The 21,456-nt window shown below is 32.1% G+C and overlaps 1 protein-coding gene across 2 annotated transcripts in view; it reads right to left on the bottom strand.

The window, feature by feature from the left end:
* LOC147077759 (DGAT1/2-independent enzyme synthesizing storage lipids) overlaps positions 1-21,456 on the bottom strand; it is a 41,575-nt gene that overhangs the window by 7,756 nt on the left and 12,363 nt on the right. For both annotated transcript variants that reach the window (XM_085960776.1, XM_085960775.1), the window contains exon 2: positions 9,540-9,675. In XM_085960776.1, coding sequence (XP_085816902.1) covers positions 9,540-9,675 — 136 coding nt within the window. The remainder of the gene's footprint in view (positions 1-9,539; positions 9,676-21,456) is intronic.

Here is a 21,456-nt window from a genome sequence, read left to right as displayed (position 1 = left end):
AGTCCAGTCGTCCCATTCCCTTCCACTGTGCCTAAAGCGCAAAGTGTTCAAGCAGTGTGTGCTTCCCGTAATCACATTTGGTATTGAAGGAAAGAATTTATACCGAAGTACCAGTTAGAAAGTATCAATACTTTTTGAAGACCCTAAACGCGTGATCACAGTTAGATGAAGGGAACAGTGATCCCACAGATTACTTGCCGGACATGAATGAATGAAAAAAAACATAATAAAACAGTTTAAACTCTGCCTTATCGGTCAGTTAAAGAAACTTTCGACTATAACCATACGTCCCCTCTTATCAAAGCAATAAGTGTTTGAGCTTTTTTTGTCATATCTTTCTGATAAAAAAAAAACAAAAATTTTATCGAAAAACGTTACTCATTCAGATAACAAAATAATGTGAAAAGTTTCATTATGTCTGTAGTCTGTATCCATAACCTAATAATATTATGTCTGCGACCAGTGGCGGTTCGTAATAACGTATCATTCGTTATTTTTATTCTCTTACTCTTCCCATACTATATACTGGGAATAATATCTGGAAGTGGTTTTGAAAGAAATTTATTTTCGTTAATTCTACTTTAATTGGGTCAACGTTTGACAGTTGTTTCGGGTTATAAACCCATTATCCGTAGACGGAAACAGCTGTCAACGTAAATGACTCAATTAAAGTAGAATTAAAAAAAATATTTTGTTTAAAAACCATTGTAATGGAATAACGTAAACGCCAATTCAATTAATAATATACCTGTAGCTACCTGAAACCCAGTACAATTCTTTATTAGGTGGCTGTACACCGTACGATTGTACGTTATACGATTGACGATTTAGTTGGCCAAACATATAGTATATTTTATATATCGTAGTGGCGACGGGTGGAGGTAGGCTGCAGTAAATAGTGGACAATAAACTTAATTAAATAAATAATAAAAATTAAAATAAGACTACAATTTACAGATTGTGTTGGTTGGTTTTTAAAATTCAAGTTAACCCCGCGAAAACGAATACTCGTCAAAAATACTCGTCTATCTATAAAATATCTAAAATTATGCCATTAAACAATACATAATTTTGGATATTTTGTGGATAGAATCGAAAAACCTCGAAACAGTCGACGAGTTTGTATATCTGGGATCAACCATCAGTGGAAAGGGCGGATGCGAAGCGGAAATAAGAAGGCGCACACAGATTGCAAAAAATGCGATGACACGCCTTACCACTATATGGAAAGATCGGGGAATTTCGATTGCCACAAAAATGATGCTTGTGCATACATTACGGAGTCGAGTCGTGGACCCTGAAGGCAAGGGAACGGAAGGCAATTGATGCCTTTGAGATGTGGTGTTGGCGACGAATGCTTCGTATTTCTTGGACGGAGCACAGGACGATCCAGTCAATCATCCAGAGACTGAAGATAAAGGAACGGCTCTCGACAATATGTCTGAGAAGAATTCTGCAGTTTTTTTGGACATATTATCAGGCGCAGACCGGACCACCTGGAGAGACTGGTAGTTTTGAGTGGCCTCCAGGAAAGGCAAAGCAGAGGAAGAGCGTCTGCGCGCTGGAGCGACCAAGTGAAAGAGCTGACTGGGGGCACAATCCATTCTGCCCTGAGAGAAGCGGAAGATCGAGAAAGATGGAAAGTCTTGGTCGCTCAAAGGATGGCGAAATTCAAATGTGGTCATTTCCTCAGCCATGAGTGCACAACCAAGAAGTAGATAGAATAATATTTTTTATCTATTATGGTTTGGTTAAGCAGGCTTTAATGAATTTAAAAAAAACTATCCAACAAGCTGTGTAATATGTATTATTATTTCAACGAAAACAAATAAATATGAATGAATAAGTCTGCACAATTCTGTCACATCGCCAAAACCATACCAAAACTATTATGGTTTGGTTTAGGCATGGTTCAATTGATTTTTAAGAAATAACCAATACCATCTGTAAATAATTGTAGTCTTAGTTCAATAAAACAAATACGGATGACTAACAAAGTTTAATGTGCACTATTTATGGGGGATATTAACAGCCTACCTCCACCCTTCGCTGCTGATATATCGAGACAAAATCGGGTGTCAGCTGATTCTTAGATTCTGAACAAAGCAACAATAAGAACCATACCTCATATTTTTTTTATCGAAAACCAACATTTTTAATAGAGCTAAATGCGACGTTCGCTAGTAGTACCTATAAGAAATTAAAAAATGTGGACAAAAAAATCCTAATGAATCGACTACGTCTTACCTGTTTTTATTTTTATTAAACGGGTTTAATTTTACATAATTATTTCAAAATAATTAAAAGGTATTCATATAAATTATGATTCTCTGCACCAGGGTTTTCTAAAGTGTTTTGGCAATGGACACTATTTTCTCACATTAATAACGAAACTAATCAATAAAAAAATCGCCATGCAATACTTATGTATTTTAAAGGCAGCTATCATTTTCAAATGTTTCCTAACCTGTGGTACACGCGCCATAATATTATTTTCTTTGTTGTGCGACACAAATAAACACCCGAAGCAAGCAATTTGACCATATTAGTAATTTTAAAAAAATATAACATTTTTATGTATTTTTTAGTACTTTACGGATTTTTTATTTATTTTTAACAAAAAAGTTACACATAATCCTCACCTAATTATTCTTATCAAGAATGAATACGTTATTCATTCTGAGCTGATGAAATGAGGTAACCTATCTGTGGAGTAAATGAAGATGTTTGAAGTTATACTTCTTTAGGCGTGTTTGGAAAATCAGATCAGAGTGTATTTTTGGCGTGTGACATGCAACACATAAATTAATTTTTCATTCAAAAATAAACGCACTCGATTGGATTCGAACCACCGATTGTTCGGATATCAGCCGAACGCACTACCATTACGCCACAGTATGATACTCCAATCGTGACGATTATACAGTATAATATTATAGTTTAGAATTGTTCCGTTGCCTAGGCAGCCAATTTATTATTGTCGGCCATTTGCAATTCCTTACGTAAACAAACTATTAAACGTCGTAGTGGCAGTTGTTACTTTAAAAATAAAAACAACGATAAATAATTATATAATTTAGTAACGCGCGTACATAAGTACCAACACACATTTTTTATATTGCATTATTTTTTATATGTACATTTTTTATTGTATATTTCGTTCGAATCAATAATTAACGTATTATCATGACTTCAATAATATGAAAGAATAGGTAATCATTTTCTACAAACAATAATTTACCATATTGCATTCGAAGTATGAGCAATAACTATCACTGTGATCGAAATTTTCAAGGCCTTACTGTAGCGGACCTTGTGTACCTATATGTTGGTACCTAGTTGAAATTATGGTTTTTTTTTTATCGTCAGTCAGTGCCCCGTGTCTCAACGTCCCTAAGCTCTGGCTAATCACTGGCTCTACCTCTGAATGAAAATAATATGTATGAACATGGACGACGATGAACCCGCAAAGAGATTAATACAAAATAACCAAAGAGGGCGCAAAAGAAAAGACAAAGACAGACCAAAAATTAGTTGGCTAGATGGAATTACGAATGACTGCCGTATAATTTGGGTAACTAACTGGAACTTTATATAGGGACAGGACATGACGATAATTGTTGGAGAAAACCAGGACTCGCCCCGGGTCTTAGCTCACCCTATGACAATTAATAAAACAATTATAATGTGGCATTTCAAATCGAACACACAGCCGCCACTACTGAAAATAGTCAAAGGTCCATTATCTTTTAGTTCCGGCCAGACAGAAGTAAGTAGCTCAATATCACAGAGCACAGTGGGGTCACGTGGTGAACAGGGGGTTTGAGCATGAAAAAATATAATTATATACTAAATATTATATCATTAAACGAATATCATATCGAGCTTGAAGAGCTTATTAAATATTTTATTGATAACATCGCGTCTGAGGAATAAATACAATGCTTACGGGCCCTTTTAATTAATTTTGTAATTAACGTGTTAATTTGCATTTGAAAAGTAATTAGCAAAAACACAATTTTGTGCGGCCCGTAAGCTATGGGTTAATCGTCCGAAAAATATAGTTACATATTATTCAATTGAAAACTGAATGATTTTAAAATGTATTATGTAATTTTATGATTCGGCTGAATTTAAAATTAAATTCCGCATATAGATACATTAGTAAAAAAAATCTGTAGTGATAGGTAAAACTATGGTAAACTGCAAACAGTAGGGACTAATCTATATGGTTACATGTAAATTGTAGGTAAAACATCTCACCGTGGCACAGTTCGCCGTGAGCTTTCTTATCGGAGAGAGATGACCGTATGCGTATAGTATACGTCTCGAATTTTATTAGATTCAATATTTCAACATTAATTCAATTTTCATAGCTGTTTTTGGCAAAATTCATGAATTGAAGAATGAAAACCTAACCTAACCTAAGAAATAATCCAGTATATCGGCTATTTTCAAAATTTGTTTGCTGCTGGCTTCCTGTAAAGTGTAAACGGACTAGAACTGTGTTTTATTTAGACATGTATTTTATGTCAGTACTACTATACGACCCAAAGAGGTTGGACGGTCTTTAATATACGACCATATATTTCCGATACAACATTTCACGGTAAAGTGTGATACGGCGAACTGCATGCGTACAAGTTTCCGGACACGAATCTATATAGCAGAGGTGTCAATAAGGTCGATCGCGAAATGATTTTTGATCGGTCGCCAAAAATATTTTATTTATTACCTATACATATTTCTATCATCCAAATTTTTAATTATTTAATTATAACACCATAATACAATAGACGGCAGCAATGGTACTAAATATAATATGGAATCATGTTTTAGTTACACCCCCAATTGTAGAAAAATTGTAGACGCCTTACAATGTAGAATATTCAAAATACACCAAATGACTTATAGTGTAATAAAATACAGTTATGTAAATAAAAAATATTTTATTAATAAGATTCTAATTTGGTTTAAAAATATATCTATTATATAACATACTTATAGATCATATCTATATAATATTATATAATAATGTCCTCAATTGCAGAAAACGTCGATCGCGGATGATTTTTCTTCTCCAAAGTAGATCTTATTTTAAAAATAGTTCAGAACCCTAATATAAAAATCAATATAATAATAATGTTTATTTGGTTTTTTTCCTACTTGTTCCTAGATATCAATATACACATAATAAAAAAAATACAAATTTTATTTGTTCAAAATACCGTTCCTATTTTGAATTTACACGATAGATAAAGTTTGCATATTTTGGATTCGATTTTAAATCGATGTTCTTTTGTTTGACTTAGCTGTCAGAATTATTTTCATTGTTAAATGTTGCATGCCTAGATACAGATATTTTAATATTGAATATTGCAATTAGTTATTCTTGTTTATTAATTAAGATTAGTGTATACTGATCAATGAAGCGACCTCGTGCGAAGCCAGGTACTTCAGCTAGCAAGTATTATATTTTAGTAGAAAAATTTAACGTATATTTATTTTCTACGATACAGTTATGGTCATACATATTTTTTTTCAGTATGTTCAGTACAGGCATACGTATGTTCACCTCCAAAAATGTTTTAAAATTACCTAGTATCACGTTATAGAGAACGAAAAAAATAATTTGAATATAGTTATATGTAACTCGATTTAACTAAATTTTGACTTATCGTAATTTACCTCTCGCATACAGAAATAATTCGACTTAAAAAAGAAATAACAGTATTCAACAGGGAGAATCGTGTTTGGAACCACATCATTAACCTAATACTAATAGGTTGAGCGAATGGCCAACATCAATTTTCTGTAAAAAAAAAAATTGTCTTCGGAGGAGTCTGAAATTAACACCGGATTGCAGAACCGGTAAAAATAAATAAACATAGAAACACGTATAAAGTTGAAGAGCACCTACACTGTATTCTAGACAGAGTTTAAATAAATGAAGTTAAGCTGAAAAGTGCCGGGCTAACGATTAAATCAGTTGCAGATTCGTGTGTCGTAAAAACAAAACTGGCCCCATTATGAAAAAGTTTGAGGACGAATGATCCACACACTCGTCACGATGTCGCCAGGGTATACTAGCATACATGAAATGCACCTAACGATCGTTACACGACGGTATTCAACTGGTTTGGCGACGTGGCGAATGGTAAGGGGAAATGAAACCATTTAAACAAATAGTATATGTATACAATCATTAATTATTAGTGAGGTGAGAAGATTTTAGAAATCAGTTATCCCCACCTGCCCGTTGGCTATTTTGATCACCATTTATTGTCAATAAAAATACTAGGGAGGTAGGTACTTAATTTCCGTTCAAACTGTATTTACTGATTATTCTACTTTCTATAAAACTATGTACCTACTATGCTAGAACATTCGTGGTTATAAGATATTTATAGATGACTTGTAGGAACAGGCTATCATATGAGCGAAATATTAAAAAAAAACAAAATATTGGACAATTACCCCTCGACAAAAATGCCCCTGAAAATTGAATTAAATATGATAAAAAATACTGTCAGTATAGTTTTGAATACCAATCTAATATTAAATTAAGTATGTAGAATGTAGATACTTTTTCTGTTGAAGATTTGTACTTCAGTAGGTAGCTAATTATTTTTTCCCGTCTCTATTTCTAAAATGTACATATTAGGATGTTAGTATAATTTTAAATTTGTATCCATATTTTTCTGTATCAAATCAAACAAACTTCTGTGTGCAATATTTGTTATGTCAATGAAATTTTGTTTAAAGTGTTTTATTTTTATACGAGGGGTTTTTGTCCGGGGGGGTTAACTATCCTAGAACCAGCAACTATATAAAATAGGACATTATGTACAAAAAATAAGTAGATCTATACTGCATTTTTTATTTCGCGCAGATTCAAAATTGCGTAATATGTAATACCATTATTCAAATAATATGTACCTAGTAGTATTCTCTTTATGTGGACGCATTACACGAAAAAAAACGTGAACAAGTTCATTTGGATCGGATCGGTCCGTTTGAAACCTGTATCAGTGGGTCTATTCTATGCTTATCGACCGCTAAAGTGATAAAGTGAAAAATATTATCAAACTTAGGGTAGGTTTGTATCAAAATATTAGCACTTATTGTAACAATTACACGAAGCCGGTTTTTATTGTTGCAATAAGTGCTATATTTTAACAGCTCCTATCTTGCTGCTGTTAAAATATCGCACTTATTGCAACAATAAAAACCGGCTTCGTGTAATTGTTACAATAAGTGCTAATATTTTGATACAAACCTACCCTAAGTTTGATACTATTTATCAATTTAGTGTTCGATAAGTATAGAATAGACCCACTGGTTTAAATGGCCAAAAAAAATAAAAGAGAAATTATCATAAATTATTCGAAAGTAAAGCTATGTAACAATGTCTAACGTGGAACATTAGAAATTAAATAATTGGCAATGATCAGCTGTTACGTTCTCCTATTAAACATAATAGTTATGGTCCTCACAGCCTAGCTAGTCACTTCGTGAGCACGTTTGTTTGTTTAATATAATATTGGATAAAAATTAGGTTCTACATTATTTAAAAGCACCTATAATGTTTTATTATTTATTTTGTGGTACATGCTCTCATCGTGAAACAGAGATAGAATATTCGTTTCGGCAAGTGACAAGTTGCAAAAATTTGGCTATACATAGCAGTGGCGAAGGGTGGAGGTAGGCTGTTAAGATCCGACATGAATAGTGCACATTAAACTTTTCCAGTCATTCGTTTTTATTGAATCAAGACTACAATTTACAGATAGTGTTAGTTAATTTTGAAAAATCAGTTAAACTTTGCCTAACTCAAACCATAATAGCACACTTTTATACTCATACTTATTTGGTTTCGTTGAATAATACATATTATGACACACGTTATTAATTAGTTTTTTAAATTCATTACGCCCTGTCTAAACTAAACCATAGTAGATAAAAAAATATTATTCTATCTATAAAATATACAAAAATATGTACGGTTTAATGGCATAATTTTATATATTTTATTGATGGGCGATTATTCTTTTACTATTATCTATTATGGCTCGGTTTTCGCAGTGTTTAATTGGATTTTAAAAACTAACCAACACCATTTGTAAATTGTAGACTTGGTTCAATGAAAACAAAATACAGTAAGTTTATTGTGGACTATGTGTGTCGGATCTTAACGGCCTACCTCCATCCTTCGCCACTGATATATAGTAGGTATCATAATAGATCTCTATTACCATGATCGCTGGTCGGTGTTAGTTTTTCTGCTACTTATGTATGATAGTTATTAATGATACATTATTGCATAAATAGTAAATTTAAGAACATACCCATCATAAGGTGATAATTTATTAATATGTATGTCATCATTGAAAACACTGGAACAAATCCATTGAAAAAAGATATGGAAGGGCCTTAACGCCAAATAAATTCGGAAAATTAATAGTCCTGAACAAAAATGTGGGATAACAAACATTAAGCGAATGGGTTTCCAAACCTATACGTTGCGACCCCCAGGGGGGCTCACGAAGTGATTTCTAGGGGGTAGCCAACTACTCTTAAATTCTGATGAAAAGTAACACTTTAGATTTAACACAATGATTTAGCGCTTTAAGTACATAAATATTGAGAAACGCGTTTAAGGGCCCCGATGTGCCGTGGAAAGGTCGAAACTGTAATATTGTTTATTAATAAAATTAAAGGTACCTATGTAGGTATCGAGACCGTCAAATATGGTGGAAGATTAGGTACTTACGAACTTTCGATATCTTTCGTAGTTAGATGCAGGGCATCGAACCGTTATTTTTTTTCGTCCCAGTTCTAGTAAAAAAAATATTTCGGTTATCGTTCCGAAAAGAATAACGGTTTTCAGTTTTCGGTTCAGCTCCGACTGATCAATTTTTACGCCTACGACAGCTGAAATGAGGAGTAAGATCATGTTAACGCGCATGTTAGCAGATGTACCGCACCGAAAAAAACCGATATATTTTTTTCGGTTCGGTTCCGGTTCGAAGCCCTGGTTAGATGTGATATTTTATGGAAATCCTTATAACTTATATAAACTTAAATATACTTATAACCGGGAAACACAATATTAATGGGAACTGGCTTACACTACCGGGTGTGGTGTAACAGGCTTCGGATCTAGAGTGTAGATAAATATGGGATAAACTGAAACATGTGTTAAAGAATATGTTGTTTTAATAGTTACGGGTGTATCATAATATGCATTAAAGCTTGTCACGTAAACAAAGCGCGAATTAAAAATTTGAGGACTGTCGCTTTGTGCTGTTTGGGTCATGAAATAATAATACAAATAGCCCGGCTTTATAGCTTCGGTTTAGACTTTAGGCCTTAGGGCAACTGGCTTTCACATTTCTATCTTATAAACTTGTATGTGGTAATAAATAACGATATTAAAATATAAAAAATCTACTTATATGTATGTAAATATGTGGTACGTACATTTTTCAAATTTGCTTAGTGTAATAAAAATATAGTAATAAACAATGTTGGCTCACCTGTGTCTGTAGATGTGGAAAATGATGGCGCTGATGTAGAAGAGCAGGATGATGACGGCAGGCAACAGGAATGTGATGAGCAGTGGCATGAGCAGCCATGACAGCCATAGCGAATAGTCAATGTCCACATAGTCAACTAAAATGAAGACAACGAAGAGCACGTAAAAATAGTGTTCGATGTGGAATCCATCAATTTTTCGCACCACACACTCCGACGCTGCTGCCAATAAGCTTTTCAAATTTCGAACCAGGGCGGATGTTGGAAAAATTATGCGTTCCGAAAACGATATTGTGTAATTATTACATTTTTTCAAATATGTATATTTATCCCAGAAAGCGTCTTGCGTACAATGATTAGCCATAATGGTTTTTAAAAAGTAAATTTTAATATGTCATTCTATTTTTAAAAATAATATTCTATGAATAAATACTATGTATTAATAATACATGTATGTACGACGTATGTATTAATCTATTCAATTGTATAACATTAAAAAATACATTAATTTGGCCGTAGACTTATTAGTAGACGTAAGTTATAAGGTTATAACTTATAGAATATAAAACTGGTGGTTTATTGTAAGTGTTTTATATTATTACGCTGCCATTTTGGTAACAGGTCACGATGGCATACTTAATTTTTATCACAGAGGATTGATAAATATATTAATTTAATAATGTCACTGATAAATTGCACTTAAATATTATTATTATAAGGATAATATATTATTCAAGACAATGTTGCAAATATAGGTAGATATTATACAGTTAGGTAGATACCACAGCAATCGGTAATAATATGGCAAAATGTAGGATTTAATATTCGGATTCGGGTCAAGGTGGCAGATATGGTTTTATCACACAGTATTAATATATAAATTAAATTAAATAATGTCATCAATAAATTGCACTTAAATATAATCATCTATATTTTTTTAAGACAATGTTGCAGTAATTACTGTTGTAGTTGCCACAGCATTATAATATCGATTAGATATCATAGAATATATGAGTTAATATTTGAATATTATTTATTTGGCTTTTTAATGTCGATCTATGCAAATTAATATAAGTATTTATTTTTAAAAAACGTGTTAATAAAATATTTTACATGACCGCAATATGAAAACAATTATTGTTTCCGATATATTTTTTGTATGCCAGCTTTTTACGAAATAGAATTGAAATCGAAGAGTTCACCGTATTCCAATGAATGATTCCAATCAACTGAATTAGCACTATCATTATCGATAATCATAAAACGTGCAAATTCTAATTAAATGTATAATTATTAGTACAGCTAACAATAACTATTATTATTAAAAATTACGAAAAACATTTATAAGCAATTTAAATTATTGTGATTGGTCATTCATTACTCATTGCATTTCTCAACACCTAATTTTCGCTGTGTTGTCAATTCTAAATATACCTCATAAATTTATATTCACATTATTGGATAATATAATAAAACACTTTCAACAATACATATATGATTTTAATATAAGAAGTATATTTTGTTTTTATGTTTTTTTTTTTCAGTAAGGCATCTTTACAAATTACCTACCACTCCTATAAGTGACATCCCTAGACAAAGTGCCGCCCTCTTTCATGTTTGCTCTCAAATTATCGTATGCACATTTGTTAGATACCTTTTAGCCTCAATTACATTGAGCTTCTTTACGAGCTGTTTATTGGTGAATTTACAATCTGCCTGTAAAGTCGCCCAGCGTAATCATCGAATAAGCTAAGTCTGCCGAGAAACGCCCGCTTTTAAATTCGCCAATAAACAGCTCGTAAAGAAGCTCAATGTAATTGAGGCTTTCCAGATATTTTCTCATTTGCTTTCGGATATCTCAAACAAAAAAAAAAATGCAACAAAAACGTCAGTAAAAACTGACATACACATAACCTACCGAGGATTAGAGCATTTCCAGTGATGTTTTTAGTTAGGTACGTGGAGATCTGAGACTTGGAAACCTATTGAGAAAATTTTACCTGTGCGATAAACTGCAATTGACTATTGATACCTATACAAAATATGTTGCCAGGATTTTTTATGCTTTTTAAACAATGATGGTTTTTACTAAGATGTCGGCATTTTCTATCGAAGCGACCGGTCTTCATGGGAAACCGCAACTACTCTCAGAAACTGTAATAATCGTATTCGTTCCTTCATTTGTCGCCCCATAAGCAATACATACCCTGCCTACCTCCCACGGGACGTCACAGTAACCTAGTTACATATATTAAAACTTTGCTGTTTTGAACTGAGCAATAAAATAATACGTTTCAACCGTCTCGACATTTTATTGTATCGACATTCAAATTAAATCGCTTTGAACGACTTGCGAATTAACATATAATTTTGCGTATCGAAACAAGAATTTCGTTTGTGTTTTCAATAATTTTATATCAATGAATTTGCATCATTATAATTTAAAATTACACAAAAATTATTAATGGACGATGTGCTATTCTAATTTCTGCTGTGTTAATAAAAATTTGATGCCTACATTTTTAAAAGGACACTGCGCATAGGTAAGTATTATGGGAGAATATCATTGACTTACTGTAAACATCGATAGCGACGGGTGGAGGTAGGCTGTTGAGATCCGCCATAAATATTGAACATAAAACTTTGTTAGTCAAATGTATTTGTTTTTATTGAACTAAGACTAAAATTATTTACAGATGTTAATTTTTAAAAATCAATTAAACCCTGTCTAACCTGTTGTGAACGTCCTGAATTAATAATTTGTTATGTACTCAACGTGTCTTTTTCGAATAAATAAATAATAGTTTTGTTAACTTAGCTTTGGTACCTATATTTTGGGCGATACGACAAAATTGTGCACACTTTTTTATTCATACTTATTTGTTTTCGTTGGATTAAGAATACATATTACACATATTGTTGGTTCATTTTTTTTAAGCATTAAGCCATGCCTAAACCAAATAATAGATAAAAAATATTATTCTATCTATAAAATATTTAAAATTATGCATGATTTAATTACATAATTTTGAATATTTTATAGACAGACGAGTATTTTTGGACTATTAAGTATTTATTATGGCCTGTTTTTCGCAGGGTTTAATTAAATTAAAAAACTATCCAACACCATCTGTGAATTGTAGTCGTATTTCAACGAAAACAAATACGTATGGCTGACAAATTTTAGTGTACACTATTTATGGCGGATCTAGCCTATCTCCACCCTTCGCTACTGGTAAACATGTGGTTGACTAGTTTTTACCACGTTTTTATTAGCTCGTATTCTTGTTTGTCCGGTACAGAATTTTTCTTGTGCAGTACAATTTTTTTCTTGTTTGTCCAAGATTTTTAACTAACTTCCCGACTAGCTTACATTTGAAACTTTTAGAATAGGTATATCAGAACACAATGACAATGCACTCTTTTAATACTTTTGCCCATCTTTAAGCAGAATTGAATTAATTCATTTTCAGTTAATTCTGTATGTTTCGGAAAAAAATCGTTAAAAGTAATATTTACTACTCACTATTATTGGTTGCTAAGTGGGTCCTAGCAACTAAATTATTAATATGTACGTGCGTTACTATGGAAATCAATATGAAATGTCATAATGACTTTTCTGTATTCTATATCTAATATTTATTCAGTATTTCTATCAAGTACAATAAAAAGTTTTTATTAATACATAGAATTGTCAAGTTTATAATATGATTCAACAGAAAATTTAAAAACGTGGTATATAAAAAGTTATTTTTATCTTGTAATTATTAATAATATAGTAGTCATATAGAATACTAACTCGAAGCCACTATACTATATACTTTTATTTTTAATAAACCATAGATACTATTATGATGATAGAGATTAACCATGGTCCAATCTCTTCATTTAAATAACTACTTTCCCTACAGTCTTTAATATAATAATAGCACTCATTGACCGGCACCCCGCTGATGAGGACTTTTTGCCGCAACCATAAATCGCAGGTTTGTGGCAGCGATAAGCTGTCCTAGTCGGCGGGGAGCCTAAATATTTGGAAACAGTATCTGAAAATAAAAACACCCTCATAAACAACCTGCTCATAGATTTCTCACTTGAAACCAAGTTAATACAAATTGAACACAAGACCAACATGGTAGGTGGGTACATATATATAGATTGTCGCTGAAAAAATAAAAATTACCTCTATATACATTACAATAACGCTCACTATAGCAAATTTTCGTTCGTATCTTTGATCTAGCCTGCTAACGTGTCCAAGTAGGTATATACGGAATATAGCGGAACCGCTACCACTAATTCGCGCACATGCGATTTCCTCCCGTGCGCAGGAATAGTATATTTTTTTAGTATGGTTGCTAATGCGGACTTTGTTAAGATCGCGCTTGTTGAATCGTCTTGTCTCGCCTTGGCGGGCCTCCTACTCTCTCTCTTGTTTCCTGTTCTACTTATCAAACATGATTAGTTATGCAGAGTGTTTATTGTTTATATCATGTTTATGGCATTAAAACAATTAAATCAAATCAGATTCAATGAAATACCTTGCCATTATGTCAGATTGATTAAAATAGTAAAATAAAAATGTATTATTATTAATCAGTTCCGCACAAATATGTTGATATTACAATAAATTATTAGCATTGAACCTTGACATTCCAAAAAAAAAGTTCAAAATATAATAATTTCCATTATCGTCCATAGAGAAAGATTAAAACAAGACGTGTGGACTTTTAGAAATAAAATTTAATATCGTTGAGATAATTAAAATTGATCTTGAATTTTTTGACACATTTATAAAAAAATGTACCAATTTGCCATACCAAATGCACGTTTGATTAAAAATAGTCATATTGTGTTCAATGGTTCAAAAAATGAAATTATGTGAAACATTGAAGAAACGAAAGCTTAGTAGGTAGGTACCTAAAAACCGGGAACACAAAAAAAATGGAAATTGGGTTGCCTTCTGGGTGAGGCTAATTCTTAAGTATGGAAAAATTAGGGTTTTTACTTTCAATAGTTACCATCAGTATCATTTACACTAAAGTCTATCTATCACGTCAATGAAACGCGCATTCAATGTTTGTAATATTTAAAGGCATTCCGTATTTGTATAAGGATTTGTATTTCTTTGGTTTATTTATATTTATATGATATAGAATAGGATTGAAGTATCGACAATTTTAAGATATACCAATAGCTATAGGTATGTATATCGACGTGTGGGTAGGTACTTTTATATAGTTACATAATCACCCACATTTTCAAATGCCATACGGAGATTAATATATCTTATCGGCGAAGTAATCCTAGCTCTCACGTAAACATAAGTATGTAGACTCTCAGAACTCATAAATATTTCGATGGTTGTCTATCGAACTAAATTGGTTATACATTACAGGTGTGAGTGTTGCCACTCAAAATACATTGTTCTAAAATAATGGCGTTTGAAAAATTTTCACAAATTCTCATTTCAATGTTGCCTTGATTTTTCAAGTAAATATGTTTATTAGCACGTTTTTATTAGCTCGTATTCTTGTTTGTCCAGTACTATTTTTTCTTGTTTGATTTTTAACTAACTTCCCGACTGACTAGACATTTGAAACTTTCAGAATATATTAGAACACGATAACACTGCATTCTTTTAATAATTCTAGCCATTTTTAAGCAGAATTGAATTCATTTTCAGTTAATTCTGTTTTATATGGAAAGTTTTTTCGGAAAAAAATCGTAAAAAGTAAAACAGTAGTATTGGTTGCTAAGGGGGTCCTAGCAACTAAATTATTAATATATACGTGCGTTACTATGGAAATTAATATGAAATGTCAAAATGACATTTCAGTATTCTAAATTAATTCAGTATTTCTATCAAGTACAAAAAAAGTATCTATTAATAGATAGAATTGTCAAGTTTATGATTCAACAGAAAATTTAAAAACGTGGTATATAAAAAGTCCTTTTTATCTTGTAAATATTTTTTATTTAGTTCAAATGAACTGAGCAACGCAAAATGAAATTTAACAGTTCAACAAATAATAATTAACTCAGACATTCCCGTTTACAATTGAACGAATGATTAATCCCAGAAAGGTTTATTTGATTTTTTGACCCGTTGAAGAGATTTTTGATTTTTTTTTTGGATTATAAATATAAGACCTTTCTACATTGAATGGCATTATAAACTAACACCTTGAAATTTTGAGTTGTTTCCCTATAGAACTAGGATATCAAATAATTGTAGGTACTCAATTGGAATTAAGTATAAAATATCAAAGTCTTCGTAAAATAATAAATATCGACCATCCTCGCACGGAGATAACACGGAGCGGTAAGCCTGTAATTTATTCCTATGTAATTATTATCTATAATAGAGAGCTTTAATTATCGTTTTATCATACAATACGTTAGCCTTCGGATGAATCCAATCAACATTGTGCAAATTAACTATACTCGCAGATAATAGTAATATATTATGAGAATCAAAATTAAAATCAAGATTGCATTTCGTCGTAATATTCACAATTTCTAGTCACTAGACTACTCCACGCACACAGAACAGATGATAAATAGAATTCCGATAGGCTATACATACCAATACAGCAAATTTTGACGCAGGGTTTTGAATGTGTGAGTGTCCTACGAAAATAAACCACGCATTATAGACGTGCAATAGTGTGTATAATACACCAATATTAAATGAGCATCAACGCATAAACCGAGATCAGTTCACAGTATTCGACGTATGACGTATTCTTGACACGTGTTTAAATCTATGCCATATTTTTCCTTACTCGAGATCGGTTACCTAATTTTCCTTACCCGTTAGGTATTTCAGTTCCCATTATTTCTGAGTTCACTGCCCACGCATCTACGGCGTAGCATCAATATAACAATAATACTTTGGGATAATGATATCACGTCGTGTTTGTTTTGATCACGTCGGGGTCACCACTTTGGGGAATGATGAGGCCGTGGAGGGAGAAGGTCGTTGTGGCTTGGATGTTGTGAGGAGTGAGTTTATTTGTCGTTACAAGAATACATAAATACAAATGAGATTGACTATATTATTTAATTGACTGGCGATGTAGCGAGATGTTAATATAAACTCGAGATGAGTAGTGTTCCGAGTGATGGACTCGTGTGGAGTGATGAGTTATGGATTGTTCTTGCTATTTATACAAATGCAGTTCATACATTACAAGAGACATATTATAGCAGACCCTACTGATCAAGTTATTATTGAAAAAATGCTGACGATTTCTTCCGCTCCATTGTTTTGTTTTGACAACAAGCATACATATTAAAGTGTGTCACCCAAAAAGATTGGACAGTCTTCAATCTCTTTGGTGTCACCCTAATAATGCTGAGTGGTATTATTGCTACAATAATACGAGTATTACGTATAAGTCATCCATTACGCCCTAAAGGGGGGTTGATATAATGTGATGAAATTGACAATTTTCTTGTATTTAAACTGATGGGGAAACACCAACTTTGAGGCCCCGTTCAGCGAAGGCGCGTTTGTCGGAGTGTTGAGCGGCGCGCGCAACTCAACGTATAAACGTATAACCAAAAAACGACATTGTCTACGAACATTTTCACAGATGGTTATACGTTTGAGTTGCGCGCTCCGCCCAACGCTCCGCCGAACGCGCGTACGCTGGACGAGCGCTGATAGTCGCATCGTCAGCGGAAATTCGGAAATCTTGTTTATTTTTCATAACACAACAATCAACATTGACATCAACCATTTCTATGTATGTGAGAGCAGCGTACAAGCGATTTCATAAGTGTACAAAATCCCTGTTCGCAAATGTATGCTGTTGCAAAAGGTAATAGCATCTCTTGACACTCCCACTGTGTGCAATTTTAAAAGCGGTACGATTATTTTGTATTTATTTTCTATAATTTGTAGTTTTTGGACGATACATTCCTCTATTTCAAAAATTGTCACGTTTACAACGTATGGGATAATTTATCTGATCCTGATCATTAAATGATGTTTAATTAAGTATAAATATATTTAATAACATCTAACATAGACTTCGTCTGCTTAGAAGGCCATTACATATTAACTGAAGAAACACGTTTTTGAAGTGATTTCTAACAAACAATATACGTCACTAAATACAAGAAATGCCTAAATCAAATTGTTGTTCATTTTTAATAGTAAAAGTATTTAAGTCAGCAGCCTTTGTCAAAATGTAATACAAACGTTGCTAACTCGCATGTCGAAATATACTTAGTATAATTTCCCCAGACATTGTTATGTTGACATAATTATATAATACAAAGACAACGATTAAATTAATGCAAGAAATGTATCACATAATATTGAATTAAAACATTATGAATGTCGTTTTTACGTACTAAACTAAACTACACAGACATACGTACTTCAAGCATTGAGACTAGGGATTGCAATACCGAATGAAAATGTCAATACCGGTTTTTCGGTATTTCTTATTGAATACCAGTATTTCTTCAACATTAAAAAAACAGAAGTAGGTGCTTATCAATAAAAATATAGCTATTAAAATCTTTTAAAAATATTATTTTATAGCAAAAACCTACATACCTACATTTATTATGTTGATATTTAAAAATATGCATTGATCATAATTGTAGAACTAGTAATCTTTCACAAATGAATACGTGTATTAATTAAGGCTCTAAGTACCAAAAAGTAGTATTGCCTGTAGATACAAAATACCGAGTCATTGCAGTAAAATTTCATGAAGCAGACCTTTTGAAAAATGTGGTTTTACAGTGTGAAGCAATCACGGCAGCTTCTATAATTTTAGGTATTAGGAAGTCGCAAGTGTCAACACACCATCATCAGCCATTTTATATTGAATGAAGTTGACCACTGTAGTGCTATTTACACAATTATAAATAAAACAGGCCAACGGACTTACAACGTCAACAGGTTTAAATATTTTGCTGTATTTTTTTGACTTGCTTGAGGCACTTAGACCATAGCTGAAGTTATTGGCGTTAGTATGTAGAACACTTTTCTATAAAATGTCAGTTTTTTTGTTTTTGGTACTTAGAGCCTTACTTAATACACGTATTCAAATAATTTGAATATATTGATAATTTTAACAAAAGCCCTTAAAAGTTTATCAGGTGCAAATAATAAGTCCGGCTGCAGGAAAGGCTTCTTAAATTCAACGCTTGTGCAGTCATCAATAATAATTATAGAATAATTCAACACTTCTGTCATGGATGTTTTCTATTTCGAAATAATACTATGACAATTAATCGCGACAATTACTTATATAAATATATTTGATGATATTTGTTTTATTATTTTTTCACCTCTGTTGGATTCACTCAATATATTTGCATTTTAGCAGCACATAACTTATAATTCATTTTCAAACACGTAAACGAGTGTGCTTTCTTAATACCGAAAATTCCGGTATTTTGGATTTTTAAAACCGGTATTTCGGTATTGATAAATACTGGAATACCGGTTTTGAAATACCGGTATTGCAATCCCTAATTGAGACTAATAGCTAAACCAGAACTTTGTTTATAAGAGATGTCAAGCAATATAATATGAAAAGTTTGAAGTTAAACACACTGCTCTGCTAAGTAAAAAGACAGTGTTTTTGATTTTAGTGAAATGAGAACTCACCTTTTAAACTAGCGTTTCTTTTATAGTATGTAAACTTATTGGATTGTTTTGACATAATCTCTAAATAGACATTATATATGCACATGCGAGAATCGTCTGCTTTTTAGACATAATATATGGTATTAATATTTAAATATTGATTAGCTTTTTGGTATTTTTGATTCACTTAAAAAGATCAAAATAAAACCACCGGAATACAAGGAAAATACAAAAGAAAATAAATACATAAGTAAGTAAATTAGAAAAACAATAATTTATTGTCGTCGTACCTATATATTTATATAAAATTTTGAATGATTTAAAACTATGTTAGCAAGTAGGTCTCGTAAGTATAAAATCGTATGTACATAATATTATCAAACATCTAATAATGACAGCGTTATTAACAGATATTTGATAACAATTAATATTAAATTGGAACTTTACTGTCTGCAATGTTCGACGAACAAGACTTATTTTTAAATATCGATGATATACGGCCATCTCTTTCCGGTATAACGGATATATACGATAAATTGTGATACGGTGAAATGTAATACGTACAATTTAAATGTACTTACCCCCCTGAACTGAATTTTGTTAACTTAAAAAAAAATCATAAAAAACACTTTTTTTCACTGAGTACTTTGTAATATTACATTATGAAAAAATAAGTATGATAGTTAATTAAATCATAGTACTTTTATCTACCTCAATAAGCGTAATAATTCACTTTGAACTTGATCCCTGAGCGCTGGCTAATTTTAAAAATAATAACAATAATGAATCAAGTGTAACAAAAAAGCGGTATAACTAAAATATTACAATATAATAATATATAATTATATTACCCTTTACAGATTAACGAAGACTTCTTATGATCTTATGAAATATGCCATGTCATGAATCCAGTGACGTCCCTAGGCAAAGTGTCATTTCTTATTTTCAAATCGTTTACAAATTCGATAAGTACCTACTTGCCTGTCGTATTAAATCTTTAAATTGATAGACACACCATTTACTGAGAATTACAGCATTTCCACAAAAAATACTCTCAAAAAACGGTGGAGCCCTGTGGCACTAATAGGTTTGGAGGCACCATGTGCCATAAACCGCCACCATACTATCTGCATACCAAAGGTAAACTATTGTAACTCCAAAAATCGTGAAATGGAGTTATTGTTATATTGTTACTTCATTACTTATCCTGCATACGTGGTAAACAGCTGTAACTCATATTACTCTTATTATAAAAGTTAAATATTAAAAATGTCATTGTAACTCCATAACTATTAGAGGTAAACAACAGTAAGAAAACATACAATTCTTTTGATGAAGCTTATAATCGAACTACAGCGGTAAACAAACAAAAAGGTTTTGATAAATAGATAAATTTTGTCTTTTTCCATTCACGAATGCCACAAGTTGAAATTTTCAAAAATCACAAATTCGTTTCTCCTGTGAAGTTGTCATTTTGGATTTACCGTAGTTTACCTCTTGTATACAGATATGTATCAGTAGCGAATAGTGGAGGTAGGCTGTTAAGATCCGACATAAATAACCCACACTAAACTTTTTAAGTCATACGTATTTGTTTTCATTGAACTAACACTACAAATTGCAGATAGTGCTGGTTAGTTTTTAAAATTCATTTAAACCGTACGCAAATCAAAGCATAATAGATAATAGTAAAAAATATGTTATATATAGAAGTTCTTAATTCAATAAAAACAATTAAGTATGACTGAAAAAGTAAGTGTACACTATTTTTGCCGGATCTCCACAGCCTACTTCAACTACGATGGCTGAGTTTATGCAAGGTTTAATTTAATTCTAAAAACTAACCAGCACCATCTGCAATTTGTATTCAATGAGAACAAATAGGTAAATAACACTGAAAAAGTTTAGTGCGCACTATTTATGTCGGATCGTGGTCAGCCTACCTACACCCTTCGCCACCGATATATATAATAGTTATGATGTCAAGATTTTTAATGCTATAATTATTTTTGAAACTAAAATGTCGATACTTTCTAATGCAGCTACAGCAATACCTGCTTAGTGGAAAACCGCCACTGTACTCAAACGTTGTAATATTTGTATTCGTTCCTTCATTCGACGCCTTGTATAATGTGCCGCCCCTGAGCAGCGCATGACTTGCCTGCCCACACGGGACGTCACTGCAAGAATCATAGCTCTAATGTAGAATAGACAATGACTATTAAGACGGTAGTTCAGTGAAACGGCAAATAATTTTCAACTATGGGTGCGACGAAATTTTGGACTAGCTGGCAATCGCA

The sequence above is a fragment of the Rhyacophila brunnea genome, unplaced genomic scaffold, assembly GCF_057557595.1.
Source record: "Rhyacophila brunnea isolate RB1 unplaced genomic scaffold, BYU_Rbru_1.0 scaffold_12, whole genome shotgun sequence".
Taxonomy (NCBI): Eukaryota; Metazoa; Arthropoda; class Insecta; order Trichoptera; family Rhyacophilidae; genus Rhyacophila; species Rhyacophila brunnea.
Note: the sequence above shows the minus strand (reverse complement) of the source record. Positions and strands in the feature narration are given on the sequence as shown.